This window comes from Gossypium arboreum, chromosome 10 (genome assembly GCF_025698485.1).
Source record: "Gossypium arboreum isolate Shixiya-1 chromosome 10, ASM2569848v2, whole genome shotgun sequence".
Taxonomy (NCBI): domain Eukaryota; kingdom Viridiplantae; phylum Streptophyta; class Magnoliopsida; order Malvales; family Malvaceae; genus Gossypium; species Gossypium arboreum.
The window spans coordinates 6,408,299-6,420,243 of record NC_069079.1 but is presented as its reverse complement, the minus strand read 5'-3'; the positions used below and the strand labels follow the sequence as shown (position 1 = coordinate 6,420,243).

At 35.7% G+C, this 11,945-nt stretch overlaps 1 protein-coding gene across 1 annotated transcript; it reads left to right on the top strand.

Moving 5' to 3' along the window:
• Positions 1–1,354: 1,354 nt before the first annotated feature.
• Positions 1,355–2,317, top strand: LOC108472178 (uncharacterized). The gene has a single exon (XM_017773684.1). The coding sequence runs from the start codon at positions 1,355–1,357 to the stop codon at positions 2,315–2,317; it is 963 nt and encodes a 320-aa protein (XP_017629173.1).
• Positions 2,318–11,945: the final 9,628 nt, after the last annotated feature.

Below are 11,945 nucleotides of genomic sequence, written 5' to 3'. Positions count from 1 at the left end.
AAGGGACTATAAAAAAATAGGCTCATGCGTACGAAAACTAAGCTCAAAAGTCTAGTGTGGTACAAATAAATGGATTTCCCCTTTGTGAGGGAATATGGCAGACCCGTTTGTTTTTATTTCTTAATGTAAATTCACTTTTTATAGTCCAATAGACTTGTCTTGAAGAGCTTATATTTTTACTTTCACTGCATGTTCTCAGCCTTCTACTCAACATCATTTGTAACTTTCCGAGTTTTTTCGATTCTTAGACAAACAATTTTAAGGATAATTTTGGATGCTTTCCCACTACTACTAATGATCTTTCCATGCTACCGCTAGTGATCATGTCGTTGCAGGTGTTCCTCATGTCACTGCTGTTGTTCCTTCTATCTGTTAGAAGATGGCCTTCCATGCAGCTCATACAGCAAGGAGCACCACATGCAGTCAAGCCAAGCTTGCAACAGCTGAAACTTACTATTGTTGTCCAAATGCAATTTGTTTTGTTACTTCAAGTTCATGTGTTGTAACTTAGTTTGATTTGAACTTATTTGGTAAAGAATTTGATGTAATTAGGTAGTGATTGAGCTGATAAATCAGCTTTGTTCATATGTACAAGTTATTTTACCAAGTTTCCATGTAACTAATGGTATTAGGTAAGCATTAGGTGAAATTTGCTTTGTTTTTTGTTCAGTCATTGACTGATATATGTAATGGCAATATGCCAATGTTCTTTCTTAATGAAAATTTATCATCTTTCATTCATATGCTCCACTATTTTCTCTTGTCTTTCAATTTTGTTCTTGTTCTCAAGCAAATTTCTACTTTTGTTTCCTCACCAAGTTTCGAGGCTTGTTGCACAACCTTTCAACTCCACTTGTTTAACCTTGTTCCAAACACCAACAATTGGTATCTAGAGATTTTATCTTAGAGTACCTGTTGTGGTTGAACCTTAAATCGAATGGCTTCTTCAGCATTTTCTCCAGCTGCACCACCAGTCTTTAATAGTGAAGGGTTTCACTTATAGGTAGTCAAGATGAGGACTTACCTGCAAACCTTTGATCTATGGGAAGTTGTGAACACTGATACTGAGCCAGCTCCACTCAGAGCCAATCCCACAGTGGCTCAAATCAGGCAACACGCAAATGAGAGGACCAAGAGGCATAAAGCCATGTCTTGTATCCAAAACTGTGTGTCTGATGTTATCTTCACCAGAATTATGGCTTGTGAGACTCCAAAACAGGCCTGGGACAAGCTTAAGGAGGAGTTCCAAGGCACAGAGAGGACAAGGCAGCAGCAGTTGCTAAACTTGAGAAGAGACTTTGAAAATTTAAAGATGAAGGAAGAAGAAACAGTATAGCAGTACTCAGATAGAATCATGGTTGTGGTCAACAGCATAAGGTTGCTAGGAGAACAGTTCAGTGAGGCAAGGATTGTGGAGAAGGTGCTCTCAACATTGCCTGAAAGATACGAAGCAAAAATCTCATCCCTTGAGGATTCGAAAGATCTTGCAACCATCTCCTTAACTGAGCTCATCAATGCTCTTTATACTCAGGAGCAAAGGAGAGCTAGCAGGATGGAGGAGCATCGAGAAGGTGCTTTTCAAGCCAAGGCCAAGGCTGCCTCGAGCACCACTCCCTACAAAAGCAAGAAGAATTGGAAAAACAAGCCTAAGCCTGATGTTGCAAGAAAAGGAGACCAACCCTGCAGGCACTGCAAAAGACCAGGTCATCCTAAAGATAGATACTGGTTCAGACTAGATGCATTATGTCAACATTGCAAAAAAAAGGGGTATGTTGAAAGGGTCTGCAAGAATAAAGGCAAGCCTAGGCAAAATCAAGCACAACAGAAGAATATTGAAGCTCAAGTAGCTACAGACAGTAGTGACTATGAGGAACAGGTCTTTGCTGTGTCATGCTTAGCTGGTCAGAAGAAGGGCTCGAAAGGATGCCTATTGGACAGTGGTTGTACTGACCACATGTCACCAGATGCAACCATTTTTAAGACCTTGGATAGAAGTTGCAAAACCAAAGTGAAAGTTAGTAATGGGCAGTTTATCAAGGCTGAAGGAAAAGGGGATATATTGATAAGCACTCCCACAGGTGGCAAGGTCATCACAAATATGCTGTTGGTACTTGAGATTGACAGGAACCTTCTCAGAATTGCTCAACTACTTGAAAAAGGCTACTCAGTTGTGTTTAAGGGCCAGAAGTGCCAAATTGCTGATCCAAATGGATCAAGCCTCATGACAGTCACTATGACTGATAAATGCTTTGAAGTCAACTGGCCAAGTGACTCACACTCAGCCTGTGTTGCTTCTACTGAAGAATCCAAGCTTTAGCATCAAAGGCTTGGTCATGCCAACTTCAGATCGATAACTCAGATGATAAATGAGGAACTGGTTGAAAATTTCACCAACTCTGTTGAGAAAGATGAGGTTTGTGAAGTCTGTCAACTTAAAAAACTGTCAAGATTGCCATTTCCTACCAATAAAGCCTGGAGAGCCACAGAGAGATTGTGGCTGATACACTCTGATGTATGTGGTCCTATAAAATCAGAATCATTGAATGGAACTATTAAAACTGAAGCAGGCTATAAGCTCAAGAACACCAGGTCAGATAATGGAGCTGAGTATACCTCAGCTCAGTTCCAAGCTCTATGCAATGATGCTGGTATCAAACATTAGCTCACTAATGTTTATACACCTCAGCAGAATGGGGTCAGTGAAAGGAAAAATAGAAGTCTTATGGATATGACCAGGTGCCTACTATTTCAGAAGAATTTGCCTAAGACCATGTGGGCTGAAGCAGTTAACACTGTTGTTTACATTCAGAATAGGCTTCCAACAAAAGCACTAGCTCACAAAACACTATTCGAGGCTTGGTTTGGGTTCAAGCCATCTTTGGCTCATTTAAAAGTCTTTGGATGCCTGTGTTATGCTCACACACCAGCTGTGAAGAGGGATAAGCTGTCCAAAAGGGATCAGCCTGGCATCTTGGTGCGATACAGCATGGTCAATAAGGGTTATAGGATTTTAGATCCTTCAACAAACAAGATCTAAGTGAGTAGAGATGTGATCTTTGACGAAAAGGCATGCTGGAACTCGGAAAGAAATCAGCCAGAGGCTATTTCTGAAGAACTCATAGCAGGTCAGCTTGAACCTGATCAAAATGGTCCTGAAATGGACATTGATGATGAACCAGTCAGGGGTACAAGGACTTTGGCTGAGATTTATGAGAGGGCTCATGTTGCATAAGAAGAACCAAGTTGTTTTGAATATGCTGAAGCACATGAATTCTGGAAATAGGCAATGGTTGATGAGATTGCCATGATTGAAAAGAACCAGACATGGGAATTGGTTAAAAGACCAGCCAACAGAAAGGTCATTGGGGTGAAATAGGTCTATCGAGCTAAGCAGAACGCTGATGGAAGTTTGAATAAACTGAAGGCTAGGTTGGTTGTTAAAGGTTTCAGTCAGAAATATAGCCTGGATTACATGGAGACATTTGCACCAGTGGCCAGGCTATACACCATAGGACTGCTAGTTTCCTTAGCAGTACAGATGCAATAGAAGATCCATCAGCTTGATGTGAAATCTGCTTTTCTAAACGGTTTCCTTGAAGAAGAGATATACATTGACTAGCCCCAAGGTTTTGAAGTAGCTGGTAAGGAACATATGGTGTACAGACTCATGTAAAATTCTGCGTATTTTTTTCTTGGAATAGAGGTACTGCAAACTCAAAGTGGAATCTTCTTGGGACAGAAGACATTTGTTGCAAAGATCCTAAGTAAGTTCTCTATGAAGAATTGCAAGCCAATAAGCACACCTATGGTTGTTGGAATGAAGTTGTCAAGCCAAGGGGATTATGAACAAGTTGATGAATCTGTCTATATGGGTCTAGTTGGCTGCTTATTGTATTTGACAGCAGCCAGACCAAATATCATGTTTGCTGTGAGTGTGCTATCAAGATTCATGCATTGCTGCAACAAGCAGCATCTTCAAGCAGCAAAAAGAGTGCTCAGGTACATCAAAGGCACCTTGAGCTATGGATTACAGTTTAGCAAAACTGAAGACCTGAAGCTGATAGGGTACACTGACAGTGACTGGGCTGGTTCAAAGAATGACATGAAGAGTACCTCTGGTTATGCATTTACACTTGGTTCAACAATGTTTTGCTGGAGTTCAAAGAAGCAATCAATAGTAGCTCAGTCAACAGCAGAAGCTGAGTATGTTGCAACTGCAAATGCTGTTAATCAAACCATTTGGCTAAGAAAAATCCTAGCTGACTTGAACTTGTATCAAAGGGAAGTAATTGAGATCTTTTGTGACAACAAGTCTGCTGTTGCAATTGCAAAGAACTCTGTCTTCCATGGTAGACTTTAGCATCAAGCTACATGTAGTAAGAGAGATGGAACAAGCTCGAGAGGTGGAGCTGATTCATTGCAATTCTGAAGAACAAATTACTGATATCTTTACAAAGGCCCTTAATGTAACTAGGTTCAATAAACTAAGAAAACAGCTAGGAGTTAACAGCATGGAGACCAAGGAGGAGTGTTGGAAGATGGCCTTCCATGTAGCTCATGTAGCAAGGAGCACCACATGCAGTCGAGCCAAGCTTGCAGCAGCTGAAACTTACTGTTGTTGTCCAAATGTAACTTGTTTTATTACTTCAAGTTCATGTTTTGCAACTTAGTTTGATTTGAAGTTAGTTGGTAAAGAATTTGATGTAATTAGATAGTGATTGAGCTGATAAATCAGCTTTGTTCATATGTACAAGTTATTTTACCAAGTTTCCATGTAACTAGTGGTATTAGGTAAGCATTAGGTGAAATTTACTTTGTTTTTTGTTTAGTCATTGACTGATATATGTAATGGCAATATTCCAGTGTTCTTTCTTAATGAAAATTTATCATCTTTCATTCATATGCTCCACCATTTTCTCTTGTCTTTCAATTCTGTTCTTGTTCTCAAGCAAATTTCTGCTTTTGTTTCCTCACTAAGTTTCGAGGCTTGTTGCACAAGCTTTCAACTCTGCTTGTTTAACCTTGTTCCAAACACCAACACTATCGTTAGTGCAATGCCAATGCTGCTTATTGTTTTATAGGCCAAGCACATCTTTAACATCTTCAAATTAAAGTATTTGATGGGGATAAACTAAAGAGGTGGCAAAAGAGTATCTTCTCAATCCTAGATATGCATGGAGTTGCCTTCACTCTCACTGAATTCAAACCTACCAATTCCTTTAATAAACAATTTGATCTATGAGTTTTTTCCAATAAGATATGTGTGCACACTATTATTTCCATAGTTTCTAATGAATGATTTGGTGTTTATTCTTTGTATAAGGAAGCAAAGGAAATTTGGGACTCTGTGATTACTAGATACACTATTAAAGATGTTGGCAAGTAGAATGTTATAGGAAAATACTAAAAGTTGGAGATGATTGAGGATAAAGACATTAAGGTGCAAATTAATCAAAGCCACAAACTATTGGAGGACTTCAAATCCTAAATTATAACTCTTCTAAAAGGGTTTGTTGCTAGATTGCTTGTTGAAAAGTCGTCCCAATCATTGAGTGATTGCAAGCAACTACTTAAATAAAAACACAAGTAGCTCTTACTCGTAGACTTAATCACCCACACACCAAAAAAAAAGAACTCAAAGCTGCCAAAGGAAACAAAAACACTATGAATGCAACTTGATGGAAGGCAAGATAAAAAAGAGGCATACAAAAAACGACTACAAGCCCAAAACTAAAAATCCTATCTTTAAGGAAAAAAAATAGGAGAATTGTTTCATGGGTAGAAAACTAGGCCATTACACACTTCAATTTAAAAAACGAAATGGGAGTGTAACACCCCTAACCCGTCTTCATCATCGAATAAGAGTTACGGAGTATTACAGTGCAAAACAGAACCTTAATCATCGAAACATGGATCAACATGCAATCCACATATTTATTTTCAATAACGTAATTTACATATGATAAAAATACTTTTACAAGCCTTAAATCGAGCTTAATTGGCCTCAAAAAAATAGTTTGGAAACAATCAGGGACTTATTCAAAGCAAATCAGAAATTTTAGGGAAAACATAAAAAATTTGTGAAACATGGGTCAAATGGCAGGTGACATAGCCCAAACCGTGTGGAAATTTGAAATAGGGCTACACGATCATGTGTGGGTCGTGTTTCAAACCATGTGCAGTTTCAAAGTTGGGTCACACGACCATGTAACAGGCCGTGTGCCAGATCGTGTAACTAACTGTTTTAAGAGACACGACAATGTCGTAGACCATATCTCAGACCATGTGAAACATGCATTTAAAAAAAATAAGGACACACGGCCATGTGAACAGCCCGTGTGTAACACACAATTGTGTGGCAACCTTTGTGTGACACATGGTCGTGTGACAACTCGTTCTTAGGCCGTGTGTACCAAAATGTGCCTTGGAAAACAAGTTTACCAAAAATGCTTTCTTGAGCCACGAGGCTTTCTTGAGCCACGAGCATACCATTTGCTAACCTTTTTAACCTAATTAAAACACACTTGAATGAGACCAAATCATGCTAAAATCATCATATATGCAACACCTTTCCATCATTCAGCCAATGTACCCTCATTGGTACCACAAAATATACATCCAAGTAAATTCATCTAATTGAAATGGACTAAGCTTAAAATCTACACCATATACCTATCATTCATCCATTTCAACTTCAAATAAACACAAATCAAGTCAAGAATCATTCAACATATACCTACCAATATGCTAATCAAAGGCACCATATTTCACACACCAAATTTAGACCCATTCCACATCTCAAAGTTCTAGTTTGAACCTATGTCAACCATGCCAAATAGCCATTCCAAAACATGCCATTATACCTTATAATACCTAATATCTATAAAGCATGCATAAAGCTCATCCACACATACTTCTACCTATTATTCACATGCCATCATTTAATATCATTAACCACAACAAACTTAGCAGAACCTAAACAAGTCAAATCACTGGAATAACCTTTTTAACCCTATTACATGTCATTTATAACCATTAACCAAGACAACCATAACTACCAATATGACGAATGGATAGTGTGATGATACTCCGACAAGATTCCAATCGGTCGAGCTTTTTTGATGATCTACAAAACAGAGAAAATAATTACGTAAGCGATTAGTGCTTAGTAAGTTCGTATAACGGAAATTTAAACTTACCGATCATATTAACTAAACAACCAATCACACTTTCATCATGTCATATGTCAAACTTCCTTTCCTATACATATAAGGTTAGTAAGTATAACATTACATGTAAGTACCAAGTAAATCATGGCATATACATAATAAACATTTAGACTTTATATATCATCCATCACATATATATCCATACACATTATTTTCATTTGAATCCACATAGTTTGTAGAAAATAAGTAAACATAACATCTATGAAACATAGTATATACTAAGAAATGAATTCCATGTGTATTTCATTTATCACATGATAAATTATCATCCTTTTCATTTCATATATGCATGTCTATCTTTTCATTTCTTATGAACATTAGTAACATTAAGTTTAATACATGTCTTTCCAATAACTTTACTTACCCGTTGAACCATATAGAATCACATCGGATACTCGAGAATACTCACACATAGTGTACCTTTTTATATAACCATAACATTTCCAATAATGCTCACACAAGCTGTGAAAAAGGTCTGCTCATATGAGTTATGGGTTAGGATGTTAGCTACACGATGTTGCTCACATGAGCTATGGAGAATCTGTAACAAATACAGGACCTCAGCCATCGATAGGACATCTAGGACCAGCACCCCAAACCGTATAATCCCTAATGACATGTCATTTGCATCCTAAGTATTCACAAGATTTAACAGGACCTTTGTACATATCTAATTCTTTAAATCTCATTATAATATATCATTTCGCACATGCTTCATGAAATACACATTTTCAATTTACACATCTAAACTCTTTCCTTTCATTCTATTACATATTAAACGAAGTTCACATTTTTCATATAAAGACTTTAATTTTACTTATCTTCACAACTTAATCTATTATACCAAAATTAATACACAACTATCAATCTAATTATGCATATCACAAATATTAATCAATATTCCATCTAAAACAAAAATAACAAATTTAATCCTTATACAAATTTACCTCAACTAGAACGGTTGCTAAACCAGAGTCAACAACTAGTCCAGAACCTTAGCTTTTTCCTTGATTTAAATCCAACTATAGCGTAGAAGTGTGCATGGGCCGGGCGACCCGGCCCGGCCCGAAGGCCAGCCCAAAAAATGGAATGGTTTGGGTAAAAATATAGGCCCGAAAAATGGGCTTGGACAAAAACGCAGCCGGCCTCGGTAAGATTTTTTTTTTCTGCCTCTACCTACCAATTTTAATATTAAATTATTTTTAAAAAATTTATTTTTAATTTTAAGTAACTTTAGTATTTTACTTTACTCTTTTTGTTGTTTTTAATGTTATTTTAATATTGTAAAACTTTTGTTATTAATATAATTTTGTTCTTAATTTAATTTTAATTTGTTTCAATTTTTCAATTTTAATATAATTACTTTTTATTTTATTTTTAATTTATATATTATTTTAAGAATTATTTTAGTCTTATTTTTTATTTGTTTTTGTTTTAATATTTTTTTATGTTTTAAATGTATTTGATTTATTATATTTTAAATTTTTATTTAATAAAAAAGCAAATTTTTTTTAATATGGTAGGGCCTAGCTTAGGCCTACCATTTTTTTCCCGGTTCGGGCTTGGACAAATTTCTAGACCCATATTTCTGGTGGGCAGGCCCTACCTTGAAAACAGCCAAATTTTTTATGGGCCAGTTCGAACCCGGCCCTACCAAACCACATACACCTCATCAGTAGCGTTTCTTGATCTAAATAGTATATTTAATTAGCTTAAAATAATTAATTCAAGCCTATAACACAATTTAATGTGAAATTATAAAGCCCCAACATTTTTCCTTTTATTCAATTTAGTCTTTAGACCTATAACTTGCAAATTTACCATTTTTAAAAGAGAACCCACGTTAGCCGATTTTCTTAAGGGTCCAAAACAGCCCACATCTTTTACAAATTCATATTATTTCCCTTGAATTTTACTATTTAAACAATTTAATCCCTAACATACAAAATCACTAAAAACCACTTAACAAAATACTTATATCTAGCTATCAACTTTAATAATTCATCCGCTAAAATAAAAATAATATGTAACACCCCTAACCCGTATCTGTCACCAGAATAGAGCTACAAGGCATTACCGATCAATTACAGCATATAACATACATTTCTCATTCATGAACACATTATCATATAAACATTAATCAAACATAATCATGTTGTCCCTTATAAGGCTCTAGGAGACCTTAAAAGATGCTTAATAGAGGTTCAGGACTAAACCGACAACATTTGGAAAACTTAGAAAATTTTCATACATACAGGGTTCACACGCCCGTCTGAATAGGCCATGTGTCTCACACGGCCACCAGACACATCCGTGTCACAGGCCTTGTGGAAACAGGGCATACATACTGACTTGCATCACACGGCCGAAGATACGCCCGTGTGCGATGACCGTGTAAAATCTAGAAGGTATACTGAATTAGCCACACGGCCGGCCACATGCCCATATGCCATCCCATGTGCCACACACGGCCAGTAGACACGCCCGTGTGTCTCAGCCGTGTAACTCTCTGACTTGTTTTAACTAGGATTTAGGGATCACACGGTCAAATCACATGCTCGTGTGCTTATCCGTGTGGCACGAAAATAGGCTTGACTTAAGCCATTTTTCCCACCTATCTTTTATGTACCAAAAAGCATTCATTTGGCATCATTTTAACATAAAAATAGGCAACTAATAATGACCATTTCATGCACATTTCATACCATCTATTTCTTTACCACTCATTTAATGATCATAAACTAGCTCAAAAGTATACCCACTTCATATGATTCATTATTCAATACTTATCTACTAAATCATACACCAATTCATTAATCTTTGCCAAACAATATGACATCTAAACATTAAGCATTTAGCTAACTAAAAACATCATTTCTAATCTTGTCATTATACACCATTAATAACTAGTCATATGTACACCTCAAAACCATACCAAGATTACCAAATTCACAAGGCACACATATATACATCACATACCATATTGTAATTCATACTATAAGTAAATACCATTCCATCATCAATATTATTTTCAAGCCAACTCACATGGCTAAATCCATAACTCAAAATATACCATAATGACACTAGCCTATACATGCCATATACCATATTTACAAAGCTTCAAAAGTACCAACTAAGTGATTGATAGTGTGATGACGTTTCCCAACGACCCCAAGTCGAGCTAGCTTCGATTATCTATAAAATAAGGAAAGAATACACCAAGTAAGCTTTTAAAGCTTAGTAAGTCCGTATGATATAAACTTAACTAATTACAATTACCATTCACCAAATTAAACATATGACATGAAATTCAAGATTTCTATCAAACCTTTCACATGCTTATACATAAGCTTATATACAAACTTTGTAACTTTATTGATTTCAACCTCATAACATATATGTACAGACCCGTACCAATCCAAAACAAGTTCATATATTCATGAAATACCGTCGCATACTCGATGTCTCGCACACTAAGTGCCACAATCAATGTCTCGCACACTAAGTGCCATAATCAATGTCTCGCACACTAAGTGCCATAATTAATATCTCGCACACTAAGTACTATATATAGCCGAAGCTATATCAAATCACACACTAAGTGCCAAATTTAGCTGAAGCTATATTGAACCGCACACTAAGTGCCACATTTAACCGATATGTCCTCAAACATAACAATAGTCACGTATATACAATTTATACGATATCAAAGCATTAAAAGCATAAATATAACAATGCTTAGTACATACAAACGTACCTCGTATTCAGAATTGACGTATCAGGTCGACTACTCGATAATTTTTGTTTTTCCCTGATCTAGGTCCGAATTCATCCTTTCTTGATCTAAAGGTATTCAAAATTAACTTATTCAATCACATATTCATTCAATTTAATCCAAAACACTCTTTAAGGCACATTTACACTATTGCCCCTAATATTTCACATTTTTACAATTTAGTCCTTATTACATAATATCATAAATTAGTGAAATTATCAAAATACCCATGTTTAGCTGAATTACCCATATACCCCTAGCAGCCCATATTTCTCATTTATTTCACATTTCAACCACACATTTTTAACATTTCTCAATTTATCCCCTATTTTGCATTTTCACCAAAAATCACTTAACAAAACTTGTTTAACTAATATCAAATATTCATAATCAATCATCAAAAATCATACATATTCATCAATGGAAACATTCAAAATCTTTAACATTTTTTCAAATTAGTCCGTAGGCTAGTTAGTACTAGTTGCAATGATCTCAAAAACATAGAAATCATTAGAAACGGGATAAAAATCATACCTTAATAAGCAATTTAACCAAGGCCGAATGCAAACCTAAAAGAATGGCTATTTTTCTCCTTAGAATCAGTTGAATATGAAGATATTAGGAGATAATTTCATTTTGTTTTATTTATTTTTTCATTTTGTTTTATTTATTTTAACATAATTTACCAATTTACAAATTTAACCTTAACAAACTTTAATAACTACTCCAAATTCCATGCCACTAACTTCCACTATCTTATAATTGGGTTAATAACCACATAAGGACCTTAAATTTAAGGTTCTATATCTATTTAATACCTTTAGCTATTAGAACTCTACTTTTACACTTTATGCGATTTAATCCTTTTTATCAAATTGACCAATTAAATGATAAAATTTCTAAATGAAACTTTCAAACGATCATATATTCATACTATAGAC